Raw genomic sequence first — 23,811 nt, 5'->3', positions numbered from 1 at the left:
TGCATCCAAAAGCCTAGCCCAATTTTTATAACTTGGGGATTTATATGCAAATTGTCTCTGAACTCCTACTACTGAATTCACATCTTCATACCAAATATTTTCAAAATGTCTTCAAAAATCTACCTTCTGGGAGTGTGACCAAGATGGCAATCAGTTAGCAGCACTTTCTCTCCACTCTCTTACCTCATTACTATTCCTGACAGGAATTTTATGAAATAAGGAACAATCTGAGGACATTTCTACTATTAACTAATTCTTAATACTTTGGAGCATCTACAGAATAAATTTTACTGTTTATTTTTGGATAATTCCTGTTAAATTAACCACTAGAGAGACAACACCACAATCAACTATACACCAAGAGTCATCTCAAGGACTCAACTCAGGACTCTTTCATCAAAAAGAAACTGCTTTCTCTTATTTCAAATATACAGGAACTTACAATTAAGATAGATAAGATGGATAACAAAATAGATGCTTTCAAAGAAAAGTGCTCTCAATAACTTGAACAACTTCAGGAAATGTTTATTCAACAGAAAGGGCACATTTCACTTATAGAACAGTCATTAAATGACATTGAATCTAGCCTTCTAACAGAAGAACAACAAATTGAATTTTTGTTACAACAAAATACATACTTATTAGAAAAGCTTGATGATATGGAAAACTGAAGAAGAAACATCCGAATATATGGTTTACCAGAAAAAGCAGAAGAAGATAACATAATAAACTTTCTCACCGCCTGGACACCAAACATAGTGAAATTACCTGAAGCCCTTTCATATGGCATAGAATGAGCACACAGGTCATTAACAGCCTCTGGAAATACTTCTTCAGTCAAAAATAAGCTGAGATCCATAATTGTGAAACTTTTTTCTACACAAGACAAAGATCTTATCTTAAGAAGTGCCTGGGCAAATTCTCCCATCAAGTATAATGCTGCTTTAATCAGATTTGATAATGACTATTCTGTTAAAAGTAGTTTCCAAAAGAAAAGAATTCATACCAATAATAAAAGTTCTAAAAAAGAAGCAACTGAAAACTCATCTTCTGTTTCCAGCAAAGCTGAGAATCTTCCTACCAGAGGGAATAAAAATCTTTGAAACAGTGGACTCAGCAATAAAGTATCTTTCTAATAACAACATCTTAACACAAGAAGAATCTATGGAATGGTCAAACAGTACACCCAAAAGAAATGCAGAACCCAACAACTGGAAGACTGTTGAACAAAAGAAGAAAAAACTAAAGGACAAATAAACATTCATATTTTACATAATGCAAATATTTTGAAAAACAAATCAAAAAAGAGAGTGGTTTCTTGTCTTTAAACCAACATGAAACAGCTACCCATTTACAGTTATTCATTTATTATTATTAGAATTATTAAAATATAGCAATTTCTTTACTACAGTCATTTATCAATTACTTTCATATTCATTTGGTTAAACTTATAAATAAGTATAAAAAGATTTCCATATAGTTAACATATAAAGCAATAACAAATAGAAATGTCCTTATATGAGCTTCCTCTGACATGCAAATGCTTGATAAGTCCTTCATATGATAGATTAACTGGGTTGCATAAAGTATTTGAACTTTCTTATTGGTTGCAGTCTTAAACTAAATGTTCAGTTCTGGATGCTCTAAATTAATTGGACTATTTATAGAAACAGCTAGTAAATGTTGCTTTATCAATGAACATTCACGATTATCAAGTTGTCATAGAGACTGTTTCACTGCCATGTAAATGATAGATTACTTTGTGATAAAATTAACTAACAAGGCTATTAAATTGCCCCCTTAAACTAGATGTTTAATTACACTTATTGGAATTTTTTAAACTAAAACAGAACACTTGCAGGAGCGATTAATCGAACTTTCAGTGTGTGTTGTACTTTGCAGCATTACCTTACTCAAGAAAGAGAAAAATCATATTTTCCTTCCCGCCTGTTTCTCGAGCTGTTTACATGAATTTTAAAGCATTATCCACACCAGGAACGTTAAACTCGTTCTACGATCGTTTTTTCCCTGCATACGTCGTCTCTTAAAAGTATGTAATCACAACCTCATAATGCAGAGATGCAAAACACGGAAGTACACTTGCTTTTTACAATATCAGTACTGCTAATCATAAGCGCATGTAAATAAACACTCGTTAAAACACAAACACAGCTATTCAAGCTACCTGACACGTCTAATAAGAATTTTTACATTTCAGTCATTCTGTACACATTATTAAAACTAAAAAATATGCTAAATAAGGTGCTTTTCCATTGAGCCCCTATCAGCTTGTCCTTCTGTAAGCAGAAATACAAAATGAGCGTTTGTCACATATTACTGGAACACGTAAATAGCATTAATTGAAATAGAAATGTTTAATGACAAGCAGCCTTTCTTGGGTATATCATATGCATGGGTAAATCAGATATAAAAATAGGTACAGTCTCCCAGCACAGAGACAGTTGATCGGTCTGAATACTAAAGAAGATACTACAACACAAGTGCAGCAGAAACACTGTTAACAGATCCAATAAAACATTGCTACACCACTGCATGTGTTTTGATAATTATAGATCTGTGTACTAGCATTCAGAAATTAATGCAGATGCTACATTTACAGTCAGGCTCACAACATTTCTTATATGGTGAAATATATATAGCAGGCTGTTTGTCGCATATGTAGCATGAGGTTTGATATAGTTAAAATGAGTCACTGAATTGGGTGCTACATAAACTAGTTATGACTATACGCTAACATTTTTCTTAACCAGATGTTTCAAGTCCCAGCCCTGTTTTTGATTCACTTTGACCAATATTTGACTTAGATTTTTATTTCATCTAAAAGTCATTATACAAGTATTTGTAAGGATATCATGAACATCAGTTCCCAGAGAGTAGTGAACTGAATCTTAAGGTGGCATTTTTGGTGGAAATCTTACTAGTAGCTGCTGCAGTCTTCAGATGTCCTCTATGGTTGTTTTCAAAATTAGAAGGGCAGCTGCTGTAAAGTATTTATTAGCAGCCAATGAAACACGAACTGCATTGTGACTTAGACACTTTTCCATTAAAAAGAAACTTGTTTATCACCTATATAGCTATACTTGTCACACTAAAAAATGTGTATGCTACTGAAGTACTGGCAAGATGCACATTTTCACATATTTACTTTTTAGCTGATTATATTCTTCTTTTAAGCTATGTAATAATGTTATACTGATTTATAGGTTGAGAGATTAGTCTAAATACTATTCACAAAGTTAGGTCTGGGTAGTTTTACTAGTCAGGCAAAGAGGTCTTTTACCTCATAGAGATAGGGATTATATTATACAATTTGAAATCATAAGATTAGCAGTTCATTTTTTCTTTTATAATGGTTTGGTGTCTACAGGAAATATACAGAATACATATATGAAGAAGAAATCAAAGCATTTCCATAAAACAAAACCAAGGGTCAAAATTGCTTCCATAAACTCTCATACAAATCAAACATAAAGTAAAATATGAAATGTTTATCTATAATTGTCAATGGTCTGAACAATAGTAATAAGAGGAGACGTTTATTCAAATATATAAGCTTACATAAGCCACGAATAGTATTTTTACAAGAGACACACTTGTTAGACATAGATATAAACAATATTAATATTAACAACTACACAGTACTGGCAAACTCTCAATATAAACAAAAGAAAAGAGGGGTAGCTATATTAATCCGTAGTGAAATCATATCTCCCAGAATAGTTAACATCTATCATGATACAGCTGGTATTTTTGTCTAGTGTCTATGGAATTAAATAAGAAAATCTATACTTTAGCAAATTTATGCTGGATACCAGGACTTGGACTAGAAACAGTTAAGCATAATTTTGAAGAAATAATCCACTTAGCCAAAGGTAGCCTGATAATAGCTGGAGATTTTAACTGTATAATAGATGACAAGGACACAGATTCAAAAACTGCAAGAAGAAAACTGCCTATATCAAAGGCACTTTTAAAATTCACAGACACAATGTTTATAAAAGATATAAATTAATTTGCTGACCCAGACCCATTAATTTATTCATTTTACTCACACAGGCATAGAACTAACTGTAGAATAGACAGGATATACATATCTAATGACTTAATAACAAAAATTGATAAAGTTAAAATAATAAATTGTCCACTATCTGACTATAATGCTCTAGTTTTTGAGATAGAACTTAAGCATACAGATACAAATCCCATTACGAGAATACCCTCTTACGTCACAAAACTAACAGAGTTTAAAGAATTTTTTGAAAAAGAAATTAAAGCATTTCTAGACTTATACATAACAGAAGACATCTGAAATATATATTTGGGACTCATTAAAACTATATATATATATATATATATATATATATATATATATATATATATATTATATATATATATATATATATATATATATATATATATATATATATATATATATATATATATATATATATATATATGTGGAAAGGTATTATCTTGGTACATTAACAAAAGGAAAACCTGAAATAAAGATTTGTTAGAATTACAAAAGAAAGCTGATAAATTGAATCTGGAAGTTCAAAAAGGAAATGTGGACTTAGTTCAGGAACTATTACAAACCAATAGTAAATATGAAGAAATATTACTTCATAAGATTATGATTAATCTAGAGAAAATAAAATTCTTATTCTACAAATCCAAAGCACCAGAAACAATTAGCAAACAGAACAAAAAAAAATCAAATTTAAACAAATTAAAGAAATTTATATACCTAATATTAAGAAAAAAGTAACAGATCTAAATAATATTTTGGAAGCGTTTAGACAACAGTACAACTCCGATAATTGTTTAAATTCTCAAGAAATACCCACTAAAGATACAGAACATTACCTTCATCAAAAATCTGGACAAGGCCCATGAAAAATAGGTACAAATATGTACGCTGATTAACATATAATTTGCATACATCATATAATTTGCATACATAATTATGTAATCCCACCCACTCCAATTGAATTGTGGGATACCAAATTTCAAATGCAAACTGAAGAACAGACAACCAAAATATGGCACTAGAGTCCCCCTGCAGCCATTCCAATGTCCCATTACCTGGCTATTCACCCCATTTACCATACACACTAATGTGTGCATACTTCTTTACTTCTACAATGATTATTTGGATTTTATTTTTACATTTTACAGCATAATGCACAAACACTAATAGACATATGCTAAACAAAGCAATACTGTCTCATAATGAAAATAGACTTGGCATTAAAACTTCTCTGCCCTTGAAACTCACATTCATTGAAACAGCATTGAAACCCAAACCACATCCAAAGAAAATGCATCTGGCATTCTGGCCAGTGGTGGATAAAGATTACCTTTGGGCTGTTTTCAAATCATTGGCCCCTTGCACACAAAAGAAACATACATGTGTTATTTTCTTTGATACACCTTCCTGACTTTATTAAATTATATTCTTTGTATAATACAGCACACTTGTTAGAGCCCCAACACACACACTCACTCACTCACTCACTCACTCACTCACTCACTCACTCACTCACTCACTCACTCACATAAAATCTTTCTTTCAAAATTATGTTTTCTTCCCTTAAAGTGTACTGATTGCTAAAATAAATGTTCTTTATACAACTTTATGTAATTTTTATATTTTGTTTAGAAAATATGTATTTCCTTAAAAAAAGAAATATGTATTACTTGGTGAATCTTTAAAATTCATGCCCTTATTTGTGCTCTCTATGAATTACATTTCAAAACATGCATGCTATTTTTCCTATGTAATCCAGTTTTGATGTTTTTAATTATCTGACTTCTAATATCAATGTACTCATTCAAAAAATTTGAATTTCTGGTAAACATACAATTACAAGTAGCATGCCCTGGGAATGATTTCATACAGGAAGCCAGGACTCATTTCTGTCTTCAGAAGTTAAGAAGTATTATCCTGGCATGGGTTATGCAGATATATTGCCTCCCCTCAGCTTAGAAGGCAACACCCTATGTCTGAAACAGAATGGTCTCTGTTTAGGCTCTAGGAAGGCACTGTTGCTTAATAATCAAATGCTTCTAAATGAAGTGTTTCCTAAATTGAAAACAATACACATACATAAGGAATTTGCATCTTATTACTGATTTGGCACATTTGTTTACGTAAATGTGTTTGGAAATACTCCTAAATGGCATCATATTATAAATGCAGTTTAAGGCTATTTCACAACAGTTGCATCAGTTAGTAGTTTAGCAAAGTCCAGCATATATAGTCCAAAGACAAGAATAAGGCACGGCCAAAAATGAAAAGTAAATATTAATATTAAATCATGCTACTAGATCAATGTGCAGTGTGCTATCACACCTTATGTTGACTGTCCACTATTAATATTTTATTGCAGAGAACCTAGTCAAAGATTATGCAAAAGCTATAGATCAGCAAAGCATATACCATTCACAGCATTTTTGTCTTCACTACTACAGGGAATACAAGGTTCAAGTCACAATCTTGCTACAGTTTAATGTATTCCAGTTATTATAAAAGAAGCACCTTCAGACAACTACACACACACACACACACACACACACACACACACACACACACACACACACACACACACACACACACACACTCTTCCTTTCTGACCATATTACTACATACGTTTCAGCAATAATCTGTTGGAGCCTCCAGCCTTCCCAGAGTGATAAATCTCTTCCTTCCAGCATTCTAAATAAAATAAATCAATGCTGTTCGATGGCCGTTTCACCATAAATCCTTCCCTGGCTGCTCACAAAGTGTTTCACCATAAAATAATAAATCTGTTCCTTCCAGCCTTCTAAATAAAATAAATCCATTCCATCCAACGGCCGTTTCACCAAAATAAATCATTCCCGCTTGCAAACCATTTGAACCACCAGGAAATACATCGCAAGCGAGCTTGATACCAACAGGCTGGTAACACTGGTGAACTAACTTCATCACGTGCACAATGACATCAGCTCAAAGTGCGAAAAAAATAAATAAATAAAGGAAAAGAAATTGGAAATGAAGGGGTGCCACACGGGAATCATGGCACCCCATTATTTGGGCCCCAAAACCTGGTAAAAAAATGAGTAATTCGGGACAGTTGGGAGGTATGGTTATAATGCTCGTAAGGTTTGGAGATGATTACTGTAGGTGTTAGCTGTCTGATAGTGGACATAGTGCTGGTCTCACCACAGCTGCATCCAGCTAGCAATCAATGATCCCTCACTCCTTCTCTAACCAGAAGCATAACAGTAGCACTAATCCCAAGTTGTTTTCTGAGAAGTAATATTAACCAAGAGGTTTATGGGTTCATCACAGTTATTCTCTTCTCTTAGTAGATACCATGGATACAACCACAGCAGTTGGATGCAACAAAAAGGCAAGTTGCACAAAGGCCCTGCAGAAGTTTTCACCAAAACTGCAACCAGAAGTTGCATACACACTACCCTAGCAGAGATCAGAAGGAACCAGTGACTCTCTACTCCTTCTCTTACCAGGAGCAAAGTAGTAATTTTAAACTGAAACTGACTCCTAGGAAGCAATTTTCAGGCTTTCCAATTACTGATTAAATTTAGGTGTACAAAGAAATAACATTTGTCTACTCCTTCTCTCACCAGGAACAAAACAGAAGAAATAGTCCCAGGCTGATTCCTGTGAAGCAGTTCCTAGGCTCACTAGTGACTAGTAGTCTAGTCCGAGATGTTACATATTTTAAAAATAAGATAGAAAGAAAGGAATTAGTACTCTGAAATTCAAAGTGTACACTAAGTGAGTGGAATGATATGAAACAAAAGATACCTCAAGCGTTAAGAGAATAAAGGGAAGTGCCTTCCCAGTTGATCTATCAGTGCTCAGTGCCATCTGCCTGTCTGTCTGTTGTCTGCCCATCCATTCATCCATCTGTCCATCCATCCATCCATCCATCCATCCATCCATCCATCCATCTATCCTTCCATCTATCCTTTTTCTAAACCATTGTCCTTGTGAGTTGACACCAATAAGCTTGCATATGAACATACAAACACAGTACATTGCTAGGTGAAGAAAGATATGAAGCCTTTTATGTTCTCTGATTGTATTAATAATATCCACCAATTAGATTACTTTGAATACATTTTACAGGGATTTAGCACAATGCATTTAAAGATCTGTTAGGCCATATAATGTACAGTGGATATTAAAATGCCTAAGAGAAATAATGTTTTTTCACAGTCACAAGTAAGGCATAACTAATTAATAATAGAGTTTGGTAAGTTCTATTATTTTTGCTTTTGTATGAGAAAGCAAACATAATTCACAGTGATATCAAATCACTCAAAAAAAAAGGGATGGCTGATATAGTGACAATACAAAATGCATATGTTTCACTTTATATATGGAAAGAACGTGAATGATAGAAATGCAAAGAGGAGAAAGATGGTGTCCCGGCAAGGAGGAACACATAACAATGTACAATATCACAGCCACACTTATAATTGTATAGAAAAAACTATATCAAAGTATTGAATTTTCTGCCAATAAGCTAAAAGAAATCTACTTCATGTCTGCCCTCGAAGTACATCTCTTACACCAAAATTAATCGTAAATGCAGCAGCCTTCTGAAATACCTTATTCTGAACTGACTGTTTCAGCCTTTTTGCCCAGAATATAGTTATTGTTTTCTTAAAACAAATGTTGTATTGGTTATCTCATTTTTTCTTTAACTAGAGTTTTTTTATAATCCTCTGGTTATTCTGCTATATTTCTTTATTGAATTTGTCTACTTTGATAGCCTGACTGGTCAAAATGCTACCCCTTTTCAGCTAATGCCTGTGAAGAAATGCTCCAGAGAAATTCCACCATTACATAAAGTAAATAATAAATAGAGATATACAAGTAATCAACAAATATACAAAATTTAAACAAAGTATCATTAATTAATAAAACAGCATCATGTAATGCTCTACACAAGTTTTCTGGAGAGAAATGCTCTGCAAAAACACATGACATAAAAACACAGTAAAAAGTGGTATGCAAACAATCAACAGAGGTATAAACATAATCAACAAATATACAACATTTAAACAGAGTATCATTAGTTAATAGCAGCATCATCTAAAGAGCTATAAACATATTTGGAAATGAACTTGATAGAAGTAGAGAAAAGGAGGAAATGGAGGATTTGTATTAAGAGGTGGGAGAAAATGTTTTAGGACAGGTAGAAGGAAGAAGAGGGAGAGGTAGAGGACAGAGAAGAGATTTTAGACCAATAATTAAGAGTAAAGTGCTTGGGAACAATGGGAGATAGAAGATGCAGGACGTTTATCATCCTGGAGTTGTACAAATCCAGAGCCAGGTGTCTTTTAGATGTTCTGTTGTTTGTGCCTTAAAAGAGCTGGTGTTTACTTTGTTTCTTACTTTGGTAAGTGTGCCATTTTTATATTGCAGTTTATTTCTTGTCCTTGAGCGTTAAAGTGGTTTCTTTGTTTGGTGTGGTGGTGCAGTCTGTAATGATGTACACTGTCACAGTGATGTAATATCCCAGACTGCATTAGAACATATGAACTGCTGTCTTGTATGCTTTACCTGTTTATCTACACCAAACTAAAAGAAAAAGTGTCAGCCATGGCTCAATCTAGAGATAATATAACCAGACATTCTGACTGCATGGGTATAACTATTGTTTCTAGAATGCTAACTATTGCATCAAGTTACTACATAATCGTGCTGTTATACTAGTTAGTTGTACCTGGTTTGGCAGTACTGTTAAACTAGTTAGTTGTTGACACTGTACCTGGTTTGGTAGTATAAGCTGTAGAAGTTGTAAGGCTCCATTTCTTTGCTTGAGTTCCATGTACAGATTACATACTTTAGATCAGCAGTGAAACAGTGCAGGTTGACATCATCTGGGTAATTAAAACAGAAAGATTAAATATTTAGGTTCATTCCTAGGACACCCAGTGTTCTGTGGACATTGCATATCATAAATCAGAAGAATAACTACCATAATGTATAGTTTTGGAGATATTTTCATGATACCACCTTGCCAAATCTACAGCCACACTTCTAGAAAAACTAGTTATGTAAATAAAATATTGTTCTGGTATCAAGTTGTCCACTTGAGAGAACCATGTGGGAACAAAGGGATTTCTGTACTGTCATCCTGTCAAGCACAGGTTTTGTTCAAAAATCACATTGGATTATTATGTGGACTGAATTACCTGAACACCATATGTCCCCATCAGATACAGGTTAGCACAGTGGGTCATGCTGAAATGTAAAGTATTAGTTTTATGATGTGAATTATTAGTAAAAACAGCAGAAACCAGGAAAAGGAGCTCCAAAGAAGGAAAGAATAAAATTGTATATAACACACCGACGTAGTGCTCCTGCAGACAGAATGGTAACTCAAAATATCAAGTAAAACCAACTCAGATAAAACATAAAAAATTTTATTAAAGTGAGCGCTTTCACAGTAAAACACCACTTCATCAGACAACCCAATTAAAGCACCATGTATTTTTATATTCATATATGATTTTATGGTGTGAATTATTTCGTTTGGTAAGCTCCTTTATATCCACTGTCAGATTTTCATGAATATTCAGGCATGGATATCTAACTTGTACATTGCAGATGAATCTACAGGACTACTAAGACATTTCTGTTTGGTTACACTCTTACCACTCACCCACCTCTTTTTACCAAATGCAAGATGATCACTTGGTGACTAGGGTCATCTTATCTTGTCTGCAGATCCACTATGAGAAGTCAGGCCAAACTCCTCACAAGGATACCAGACAAGTCAAACATATCACAACATGGACCTGACAAAATTGTGAATAAAGTCAGTCTACACATTCTTTTTAGGAGGGGGCAAGTCCCACTCTACCCCCCGCACATTTTAGTGAGCGATTCTATGCTGGAAGCTACTCTGTGACCATTGCACTAATGCCATCCAAAGATGGCAGTCACTGACCTGCAGAAAAAGGAGTTCTTGCATAAGCACTTTGTGACCAGGAATTCCAGAAGCCATCTATTTCTTCATTATTATTTGGCCTTGAACGCACCTTCACTTCATAGGTGATCCCAGGAAGTAAACCTTGGAGAAGGTATGAGTTGCTGTAAATATATTCTATTTGCAGTACCTGGAAACAAAAATACTAAATGTTAAAAATGTTTAAAGTAAGTAATATCAGTATCTTAGAAACTAAGTCAGGTATTACATAAATCATTGATTGTACCATCCATGCTACTGACATTTTATAGCACACACCTCTGAAGAAGACACCCCGAGCCTCTTATAGTCAGTACTTAATGAGTAACTCTTGAAGTGTGCTGTCTGTATTAATATGAGGAACTACCATTTCTCCTGGTTTGCTGTGTACTCATTTCAAGCATAGTATGACAACCTCTTATTATTCACAACATTCAGTTTTGTAAAATGATGCCACATTAGTGCAGCTGTTAGAGTTGCCTCACATGTGGAATCCATATGTGTTTTCTGTGTCTCCATGGGCTTTTGTCATTTTCTCTAGATTTTTCCCACCTTCTAAAACTTGTGTTATAGACAACTATCATTCTTCTAAATTGTCCATTTGCATGCATGTGTGTGTGTGTGTGTGTGTGTGAGTGTGTAAACTGCCAGAAAAAGTCTATGTGTGTGTGTGTGTGTGTGTGTGTGTGTGTGTGTATATGCAAGCGTGTGCCTGTGATGTGCTGATACCCTGATCATTGTAAGTTTCTTCCTCGCATATACTGACTGCTGGTTTAGATTCTAACTCTGCCACTACCCTGACTTCGATTAAGTAGATAACTTGAGAATGAATAAAATAGCGAATGCATTTTGTCAATGACAAAAGGGAGATATTAATTTGTTACTTTATTAAACATTGCACATAAAATGGAAGTAGTAACATTTTTCCAATTTGCAGTAGTGGATATGTCATCTGATATAGTTAACTTAGGATAAAATGCCAAATTATGGGGAGTCATTGCATGGGCTTAATGTAAGAGCAAGTCTGTTACAGAGGAAAGCAGAGCTACAGGTAGCTCCTGCAGGCAGTAAATACTATTTTAGTGGAAATAGGAGGCCTCAGGTAGCCTCTGGATCTAGACAGCTAAATATATTTCCAGGAACAGAGTTAGCCTGTATGCATACTGAAAGAAACATAAACGTCAGATAATAATAGACTATTACAGAATAAATTATTGTTAATCTCAGTCACGTTTGAGATATTAATTGTTCTTATAATTATATATCTGTTTTTGAAGACTGCAGACCTGATTCTTTGGCTTGCAGTTTGGGTGCTGGAAGACATTTGCAAAGGAAGATGAAAGTAAAGGGCTAGTATAGGTTTACCCAAACTGGGAAGAAGGACTGATGATTTCTGTTGGCCATTAAATGCTAATGGAGGATTTCACAGCACCAAAATGGCCAGGACTGGAGATGTGGTCTTGGCAATCCCAAGCTGGAGATGGTAGCTTGAGGGTAGAAACAAGCACAAGCAATAGCAAAGGATTGGACATCCTATGGTGATATGGATTCTCACTTCAGCAAGTAAGAGCATGGTTATGGCTCTAATATAAATGTTGTCTTCTCTGTGGTGCTATGGGAATAACATTGCCTCCATGGCTGTCTGGATGACAGTCCTCAGCTAGGTATTGCACAGGCTTGTAAAATCGCAGCAAGAGGATCAGAAAGAGGAGCAATTTCTTATTTTTTATGATAGCAGGTCTTTCATACCAGGTTCTATATTATTAGTGGTAGGGAGTCTTTGCATAGGCTTAGTTTATTTATTTAGTTAGGTATATACCCATAAAACAGGTCTGAGCTTTCAGGAAACATCATAAATCTTAGGAACAAGACTAAATCTGAAGGCCAAAATCATAGCACTAAATATAGCAGTGCTGAGCGTTATGCAGATGGGCAGGGGACTGAATGTATTTGATGATGGGATACCTGCATAAAATGATAAACTTTAAGTTTATCTAACTAAACTAATCTAGAGTGTGGAAATTTGCTGTTATCAAGAACATATATCACATGTCACATTGTGCTGTGTAGTGCACTGTATATACTTGTTGATGGTTAGATGGAAGACATTCTTTTCTATTAGTCTTAGTATTTATATTCCACAATGTGCAGGATTTTAAGTATTATCAGACCTTACTAGTTTCATTTTTTTTAGTTTCTTTATTCATCACCTCAACATTTGTTACAATACACATTAAAATATCACTAACAGGTTATCATTAATACTTCATAACACTTGTAATGTAAACATTATAATATTTCATGTTTTGCTTAATCTGAATTTTAATTAAAATTATTATTTAACTATTTTCCTGTTGGTCCTGTAGATTTTATACAGTATTGGGCAAACATTTTAACTTCATTGCAATCATTTATTGAAATAAAATATTTCACCTATATGCATTCATAGTATATGTTGTTTTATGAATAGTTATGCATCTATTTATCAAACATATCCAATGACATGCATTTTAACTTTTTATTCATTTCCATTTAACCAGAAATGAATGCATATAAATTCCATATAGAAATTTGAATCTATAATATTGAGACCCCCTACTTCCTCATGCTAGCAAAGCAGAAGGGGCTCATTTTGAAAAGGAAGTCTTCTGCTAGTCCAACCCAGTTCCAGCCCCAGGGGTGGGGGTGGAAATGTAACAAGCATGAAGCTTCTAAAGGGAGTAGCCAGAGATTCTTACACTTAACTGGTGTTCAGTGATCTGTGGATATGGAGGTCTAAAACTAGAAAAAATCCTGTAAAAACAAAGTTTCTGATCCTGTAATGCTGAGTTTCAGAAATAATCCAGACTAGAAACCAATCCTTTATTCAGCCAAAATAAACACTTTCATTTTATAGGACACTACTTCAGATGTGTAGGTACCAGTTAATTGTAGGACTCTCTGGCTAATCCCTTTAGAAGCTACTTACTCATGCTAGGACTGCATTATTTCTAATTATTTTAACAGTAATATATTAAATACACTATAATCAACAGAACTGCCAATTTAGAAGGGTTTTCATTCTTGTAATAACAGTGCTTTTATGACTGTTGTACAAATTAATATTTGTTACTGTTTTCTTACTGGAAGAAAATAGTCTGAAATTTACTAAGAAAAAAAACATGATAGGACCACACTGAAATTTCATAACCACAGTTTCTGCCTACTGCTAACTAACTAGTAAGCAATCGACACATATATGCGGTCTACCTATTTTTTGAGCACAGTTTCATCATATTATTGAAAGGGAATTCTTTTTTTGGTAATGGTGTTAGAAATAAACATGCTCGTGTGGAACTTTCAGTGTGAACTATTGTTATGAGTAGTTACTAATATATCTGGTGGCCAAACAATTTTTTGCCATCATCACGAGCCACAGAAGCCCGCATATTTATGTTGCAGTCATGGATTATAGTAACTGCTATAATGAAATTAAAAATTTGACATGGGTTCAGTGAATCCATGGTCATTCCTCCACAAACAGTGAAAATTCTAGCTTGGTTGAGTTTTTCTTGCAGTTTTTACTGAATTGGTTGTCTGTGTAACCTTTTTATCCTTTGATTTGGTTAAAAAATAGAAATAGAAATACACATTTGAAGTGAAGTAGTTTATTTTGATGATTTTTAGCATGGAAATGGAAAACTACATAACTACAGACTAATTTAGCCTCAAGAATTATATGGTCTATCCCCGGATGGAAACCTGTAGGATCCAGAATTGAGCTCTATGAGATACAGAATGGAGTGGAAGTAGATGTGACAGATAATGCTATTCAGATTTTTGCTGAACTCACTTAATAAAACCTAAAACAATATGCACAGCAGCACAACTATAAGTTAAAATAAACTACAAATATTTTTAGAATATTTCATTTATTTTTTCTTAGGTAGTTTTGTCTCCACTCCTGCTGAACATCATGCCTCCCCAGTGAGATGTAAGCCCACTGATGCCTCTGTGGTGATGAGGTCTCCAGAATTACAGAGATGTGAGCTGGTGGGTGAGATACTATTCAGTTAGCCATATGAGTTGCTTAGGTCTTCACCAATATCTTGGCTGCAAAGGCATTTATGGTGCCCTAACCTCACACTCTGGGCAGAGTAATCAATGAAGCACACCACTGTGGGGCTCACAGTGTCTTCCACATACAGATTAATGTTTCAGGCTACCACCCATCAATGGCTTGGCATGCCTAATCCCTGGCCACAAGACATGTTTTTTTGCATTCTAACTTCTCTTAACAAGGGCATTGATGTATTTCATAGCCATCTCCACTCTGCCTGCCACACAAGACAGGTCTAACCATCCGCTCCTGCCACAAAGGAATGGTATACCCATCCTCTCCTGCCACACAAGATAGGTATACCCATCCTCTCTTGCCAGATCAGTCAGCTGCCCAAGTCAATAATTTTACTTGGGTAACCTAGATCAAAGTTAGGACTTTATGTGTCTGTGCCATCAGAGCTGGCAAGGACATTTCATTTATAATTATTAATAAAAATAGTGTCTTACCTGTAATATGACTCATAGTTTATTGAATGCTTGGATATAATGTACTTCATTCACTGCAAATGGCTTTACAAATACCGTACAACAGGCACCAGATGTCTTAAGGTTAACAATGTAATATAACAAATACTCTGTCACACATTTTGCATGTACGAGTGTTTCCAGACTGCATACCTGACAGCTCACATTTCACATCATGTTACTGTTGTAGTATGTAATTGGTTGGACTATTTAAAAGTGTTTAAAATCATGCCTTCAAGAATGTGCACATTTTTTTGACTGTCAGACCATGATACATTTTACTTTAGCACGTGTTTGTGGATATGTATAACTTTTAGACTGAACACAAACTGTTAATCAATATAATGTTTCGTTCTGGGTAATGGTTGGAACCAAACATGATTTGCTGCCATTATTCAATGATTTTTTTTTCAGACTTTGTCAACTGAATATAAAGTTGGTATGTATCTTGCCAGTAAAGTTTCAGCAGCAGCATTATAACTTTACTGTATTTATGTGGACTCTGTTAGAATTAAATTAGATTCTATTATGTATAACTGTACAAAACATAATTATTATACTATGACATAATCTAGAAATTAAATACCTTCCCAGCTTGTGCTAAAAGTCCCCTCTCCAATGACATTCCCTTTTGTCCTTCAGAGGCATGTGACCTGTGACAAAATAAAGTCTCAATATTGGCTAACTGGCATGTCTCTATATCACATTTACAACCAGAGCAAGGCAGTTTTTGACAATTTTACTGTCAGAAACTACTTATGTCTGATCCCGTCTCCTAACATCTACGTATTTGTTAACACTCTTTTTGGTATTTTCTTTCATTATTTTTTTAATTTCCTCAAATGTTTTGAGTTTTTAATGCCAAGACAGGAATTGACACCATTCCTGAATTAGGGTACAATTAAAGTGTAAGAAATTAGTGCTGCTTAATTCCTTTGTGTTTGGCAAGGGTGCTCTTCTCAGCATCCAAATTCTGTCCAGAATTGCACCCCTCTGCAAATCATAAGGAGTTACATGCATTGGCAGCATATGTATGCATGCTTGAAAAATCATTTCATTAGCTCTGTTGCTTCCACTATGATTGGAACTATGTGTCTTTATTTTGTATTGCTGTAGTATTGCTTGCAAATACTGGTATTAATCAATAGCTGTAGATATTTCAATGATTAAAGATATTTTTTCTTTTTTTTCATTGACTATTATATCTAGTTTTCTTAACTGTTGGTGTCAGATGAACCTACGGGATCAGAACTTCTTCATTTTCAATAATTGTTTATGGTTCACTGTTTCATTACTTCTCAGCAACCTGTGTATAATTTGCACAGTTCCCAATGCAACAGCCTTGCCATGTTATTGTCCTTTTCAGTTTACAGACCCTCAGCCATGACTGTATCACAACCAACAATAAGATGTGCAACTGTCTCTAGTTCTGACTTCAGAACATGCATTTGTATCTCCAACTTTTTTCTACAGACCATGTAAACAAATGTGTATATAGTCTGCTGAGCTGAACTGCCATTATTAATCTTTCATCTTTTCATTTAAATTCACCTTTTCTTATCCATTCATGCTTCAAGCCTTGATCAGCATGTGGTTGTTGCAGGACTTTTCTGTAATTCTGGGCTTTTTCCAGTTTTCTTTCCTTTTCTTGTCATGCTCTTTATTTTCTTTATTTTGTTGTTGTTTTTTTTCTGTTGCTACCTGATTTTTGATCACTTATGGTTTCATTTCCATTCCCGCTCCATTCCAAAATGCTTCTATTAACATAAGCAAATATGACATCACAGACTTGTTTTCCTTTATGATTTAAAACTTTCAGTTTGTTTGTATCTGATGATGAGTCCCATGAGTGCAGCAGGGTACATATAGTCAGTTCCAATGAGGCCCATACTGCCTTCACACTCAGGGATATATCATTTTGCCTTGCTGTGATTTTTATAAATTATTTGAAAATCATGAAGTATTTTTCTTGTTGTCTTGTCCAACTGATCCGATGCTTTTGGAGGCCAGTCAATCACACTAAAGCTGTATGTTAGACCAGGAAGAGCAAGCTGATTTATAGCTTGAACATTATTCCTAGAAGTTAAAACAGTTTTAATAGTAGCCTTAGAATTTTAAAATATTCCTCACTAAGCTTTTCTCTCATTTGTTCATATTTTACTACCAGTCCTTCATCTCTTCTCATTTATTTATATATTCCCTCTTATTCAAGTTCTTCTGTCTTACGTAGGTTCATATTGTGTAGTAGGCTAACAATAAATGGGGCCTTTGTAAGCCTAGCCATGCATCCCAAATCACGGACAAGTTCTGGTACCATTGATAAGTGTAAGCAGGTGCTTGGAAGATGAAACATTTACAAGCAGAGACCTAGGAGATGAACCATTTACAAGCTGCTTGTGTACATAAACCAGGGATGAATTTCTTGTTCTCCATCCACTTGCCAAGTTACACTTGAATTGGCTCAGGGAAGAACTTTACTTCACATGGATCATGAGCCTATTCCAGAGAAGGCATAGTCTTCCAGTTATACACCTGTCTCTCCAGTATGTCCAAGGTTGATATTTTCTTGTAACTTCAGCCTTCCTGCTATAAATGTTAATTTTACAGATTTATCAAGACCAGAAGTTATTCTTATATTATGTGAGAAAGTTTTATCTTGTTACAATTGTGGTTTTGGATGATACAGGTGAGTTAACGAGTTTTAGATTATTCACAAAAAGTAAATGCACTGTCATTGACAAGTATGGTTTCTGGAAGTTTAGCCATAGCCTAGCTTAGCCAATAAAGCAAACAGCTTAATGGGTTAAGGGAAAGGCAAAAACAACAGTGGTGACAAAGAATCCTTCAGGAATACAACCCCTTTGGATTTTTATGCCTGGAATAATAATGTACCATTTATGATGACTCAGCTGTAAAGTGGTTTGCCACTGTTTCATAGTGACTGCTTTGTAATTTATTGGTGTAGGGTTGTATTTTACACATCTGTAAACATTCCATAATCCATTAATATGGGATGCTTTTTTATTTGTAATCTGTTCATGTCATACTTTAATTCTGCCCCTTTTTAAAGCTCTATTTTATGGTTTTGCTTAAAACATATAATCTTTTGTTCCATATGATTTTCTTTTGTTACCTTTTTGTTCTACTCTCATGATTACATTTTTTTAAATGACTATACTATGCATATAGCAGATTTAATGCAGACAATTTATGTATACTTCAGAAGGCAATGTATTGGTTTCTAGTTGTTAGAATGGCCACTCCTAAGGTGGACTGCGTTGTTTTCCTTTTGTTATCCAGGTTGGTATCCAGTCAGGATGTGCATATAAATATTTTTACTCAGGGCTAAATGATGGTTCATACATTTTGCTAGAAGTTAGGTACTGCATCTGGATATGGCATTTTTTTTCATTTAGGAGCCTTTCTTAATTTTATCTCAATTTCTCTGACTGTTACTTCATTCCATTTCACGCCCTCAGTATAATAATTTTATACTGCTTCATTTAACTCTTCTATCCATCTTGCATCTGTGTTGTGTTCAGTAGAGTCTTTGTAAATACTTCTCCAAAATGTATTAATATCTTCTTCTTAGGTGGTGTTAGTATTGCTTTGTTTCCCATTTCTCTATAAAATCATTTTGGGGTTATCAATGAATTAATTACTTGTTTTATAGGCCCGCTTTACATTTATATGCATATCTTCTATGTTTTTCTGCTTAAGCTAATAGTTTTAGTTTATTATTGTAGATGGTGTGATATAAATCCTGATCTGTGTTGATGTTATATGTTGCTTTTGCCACATCTGCCTTTCTAATTGAGTTTTTGATGATCTATTCCCTTTTCTGTTGTCTTCTAATACTGATAGGTCTTGTATTAGTTGCTTTAAAGTTTTTTTCTATTTGATGATTCAGTTTTGGCATTCTACTTATTCCTATCCTCTCCATTGTTACTGTGCATTTTTATGGTAGCACTTTATCTTTTATTAGTTTAGCTGTACAACAGTATATTCTATTTATTTCTGTTACACTGGACAAATCTTCTGCAGTACTCCCAATTACTGTGTTCATCTGTTTACCAGTCTTCAAACACTTTGAGTGATACTCAATTTATGTAATCTTTTTATTTCATCTATTTCATCTAAAGGCAGATGTGGCAAAAGCAACATATAACATCAACACAGATCAGGATTTATATCACACCATCTACAATAATAAACTAAAACTATTAGCTTTGATACAAACAAATTCCTGATCACTAGTCAAATCATCAAATAGAAAAAAACTTTAAAGCAACTAATACAAGACCTATCAGTATTAGAAGACAACAGAAAAGGGAATAGATCATCAAAAACTCAATTAGAAAGGCAGATGTGGCAAAAGCAACATATAACATCAACACAGATCAGGATTTATATCACACCATCTACAATAATAAACTAAAACTACTCCCTTTGATACAAACAAATTCCTGATCACTAATCAAAACAAATCAAGCCTAGAACTGGTATCTGAAACTAAGTTACTTGGTGTTCAAATTGATAACCAGCTTAATTTCAACTCCCAACTACAGCTAAATATAAAAAAAACCCACCAAAAGCTGGGTATGCTCTACCGTCAAAATCAATACCTTACAAAGACCTCTAAAATCGCTTTGTCTTCTTCCTTTCTTATTCCCTCCCTTCTCTACAGATCACCTCTCCTAACTAATATTCAGTCCTCTCTAAAGAAACAACTTTCCTCTTGCTACAACAAAATCGCCAAGTTCGCCAACGGCCACAGGTCATCCACCCATCACTGTTCCTCTCTCCAAAAACTACATTGGCTTGAACTTCCACATCAGCTCAATTCCATTCAGCTTACCCTAGCCCATAAGCTCATTAACAACCCCTCTCTTTGTCCCTCCCTGTCTTCTGCTTTTAAGTTTCACTTACCTGACAGAGTCTTAAGGTCAAACAATCAAAACCTATTAGAAATACTTAAACCAAAACGCCCCCCAGGCAAAAACCTACTATCCTTTAACCTAGCTCGTCTTTGGAACTCACTCCCACCATCCATTCGTACCATCTCTAATCTTTATACGTTCAAAAAATCTCTTCATACTCATCTTACGTCCCAATGGGAATGCTCTTGTTCCCATCCATCATAAAAATATGGAACCCTTCATCCTCCATTTATTCACTTCCTACTCAACAAAGCCTATATACTTATTACTTCCTTCAAATCTAACCACACTATACAACAATATAATCCTACCTCTTTAAAGCTCTAACACACCTCCCATTTATTGTACTTCATTTAATATATCGCATTTTTGAATGTACCTCAAATGCATAAGCAATGACTGTATTCTCTTTTACATTGTATAAGTATCTTAGCTCTATTGTTTTCACCTTAGTTTGCTTTAAGAGCTTTTTCAAGTGTATGCACATATTCTGTATGTCTGTTTTTGGAGCTTTTCTCCCCAGGACTCCATTGAAAACGGGTTCTTTTAGGCCCAATGGACTATCCTGGTAAACCAACTGCAAATAAATAAATAAATAAATTTTAATATGTCTGTCCATTTCTATTACCTCAAGCAGGCCTTCCCTTAGATAATTAATTTCTTAACTGACAGTGACATCATTACTCTCTCTTTTCTGCTCATTCATTTGTTGTTCCTTTGATGTGCAATTCTAACTGGACTTTAAAACAACTCTCCTAAGGCTCCAAAACATCTCCCTGTGGTATAACTTCTCCAAACATGTCCTGCTATAGCTGCTGTACTGCAATTTGGAGACTCATTTACTCATCATGTTGCGATATTGCCTTTATTGGAATCATATTAATCATCCTTAAGCTTATTGCTTTGCATTGTACTCCACTTATTCTTCCCAATATCATGAGGGATATAAAGATAAAATTACAGCACTTTTGATGTAAAAAACAAACAAATAAAAAATTGTCTACCAGGGCTGTGAAGTCTTTGCTACAAAGGAAGTTTTGAGGCTGTTGACCTTGACACTGGTATTAGGTCTGTTGAAATTGACAAAAGAGGATAACACTAGACTTATTTTATATCTACATATCCCTCTAAGGCTAGAAAAGCCTAAGTGTAAGTCTGAGTCTAAGTGTAGGAAAGAAAGTCAAGGACTTTTATTTGTAGGACCTCAATATATATACATATATATATATATATATATATATATATATATATATATATATACATACACATATACAGTTGTGTCTTACCTTGCAGATTTACTACTATTTGTATTAAGTACAAGTAAACCCTTAAAGTTCTATAAGCTTATATAAGGATGTATTCCCTTTATCCACCCTGCTTTTCTGAACACACTACATCTTCTTCAGTGAACTTTGGGAAGGCATAGACTCAAAAAGATAGACAGCCTTGTATCACAAGTAACAAAACAGTACATATGAAAGGAATGTACTTGCACTATCATTCTGCTTAAAGATTGTGATTTACCCCATGCAGAGGAAATAACCACCACATAGCCCATAGTTAGGGAATAGATAGGAACAGGATTGTCACAACTTATCCCTTACTTCTGATGGCATTTGCTCACCCAAGAAAACAAATATGGTTGTAAATCTAATAGTAAACAGCAATCATTCATGTACAGAGGAACATAGTAACAATGCTAGGCAAGCAGAGGGGAAGGCCATACAATGCCTAGCCATATAAATCTTTAAGTAGACATGCTTAAAGGGTTATGCCTCCATTTATAAGTATTTAATAGTGCTTAGCTCTCATCGTGGGCAGGGCTGTACATAACATGCCCAACATAAATTTCTGTATGCCCATCCAATCATCTAGAATAACCTTAAAGCTAATCAAAGTGGTTCTTTGTTTGACCTGCAGGGGTAACTTATTCAAATGGGAATACATTGAGTTAGGAACCTGTCTCTACAGTGAGTTTTCCTTATTTGTTGGTGTAGCTTTAGGTTCCTAGTGCAGGTGTTTGTAAAGCCACTGATTTTGCAAAGAAAGAGAAAGGTTAAATAGGATTGTGCATTTCATGTCTTCAAAATCAAGGCTCACATAATCTTAAAACAGCCTGTAGGCTACTCTGCCTAGTGAGAGCTGTGCTAATCTCTCAGGGTATTTCAAAGATTTACGTCCTTTAATTGTTTTGGTAATTTATCTTTGTGGTCTCTCTAGATTTATACATACGAATGGGGGCATTGTATTCAGTGATGGGCCTGAGAAGGGAAGAGGACAGAGGTAAAAAGACTTCTTTGGATGAGACTATCTTTAGGCTAGGTAATGATACTATCACTTTATTACAGTAGAATCCTCAATGATTCTGTTTGACAGATCACTGTTCAACAACTTTTTTTCTGAGCTTTGTATCTTTTTCTCTACATGTCAAATTCAGATTTTACATAGAGAGAATAGAGTTCATTTATAGTGCTTTGTTCCATTTTCAGCTGTTTGTCTTTATATAATACAGCATTGTAAGCAATTTGTTTTGTTACATAGTGCTGGCTGTATAAATAAAAATATATTTGAAAATTCTCACTGGACTTAAACTAAGAAAGCATGTATGCTAAACTATTATTTGTTTTGAAAACATTGCAGCCATACTGGAACTTTAACATTTAATTTTCATAAATTTTAAGAGCCATTTAAACCTATTGCCAACAAATGTTTTATAGGAGCTGTAGCAATGTGAAAGTTCACATTTGTCAGAAATTTTATTTCCCACAAACTCGTTGTTATCTTTTATATGAACTGCAGGCTATTAATGCTTAAACACAGTATAAAAATGTGTGACAAGATGGCCAAGACTTAAAACCGTGATGCTTAGATCTGCACTAACTTGCACATAACTGGAATGCACAGAAAGAATGACATACATTTTATTTTTCAAGCAAATAGGTCAAAAATGTTCCTAGTGGAGTTTACTTTCATGTAAAAAAAACACTTAAAAACATCTTGAAAGACACAAGAATCAGAATAGTAAATATGTGGGACTCTGGCACAAATGGCTGTCACTTCCTACTACATCACTATGCCAGTTTTCTCTGTTCTATTATAAAGATAATATAAACAAGCAATCACTGTTTACTACCTTCTGATTTTTTTTTTGGCAGTCTTTGATTTTTTTTCATATACAGTGAGGTTACTGTGCCAATCTATGAACAAAAGCTCCTGTGAGAATCTTAGTTCCATCTTTTTATAGCATATGTACAAAAATAGAAAAAGAAATAACACATCTTGAGTTCTCT

At 34.4% G+C, this 23,811-nt stretch overlaps 1 protein-coding gene across 2 annotated transcripts in view; it reads right to left on the bottom strand.

Moving 5' to 3' along the window:
• MPL (MPL proto-oncogene, thrombopoietin receptor) overlaps positions 1-23,811 on the bottom strand; it is a 427,873-nt gene that overhangs the window by 132,556 nt on the left and 271,506 nt on the right. For both annotated transcript variants that reach the window (XM_044085406.1, XM_044085407.1), the window contains 2 exons: positions 10,998-11,166; positions 9,813-9,924 (listed from right to left, as the gene is read on the bottom strand). In XM_044085406.1, the coding sequence (XP_043941341.1) occupies positions 9,813-9,924; positions 10,998-11,166 (281 nt within the window). The remainder of the gene's footprint in view (positions 1-9,812; positions 9,925-10,997; positions 11,167-23,811) is intronic.

Source organism: Protopterus annectens, chromosome 10.part0, assembly GCF_019279795.1.
Source record: "Protopterus annectens isolate FY-2018-M chromosome 10.part0, PAN1.0, whole genome shotgun sequence".
Taxonomy (NCBI): Eukaryota; Metazoa; Chordata; order Ceratodontiformes; family Protopteridae; genus Protopterus; species Protopterus annectens.
This window is presented reverse-complemented; position numbering and strand designations above follow the sequence as displayed.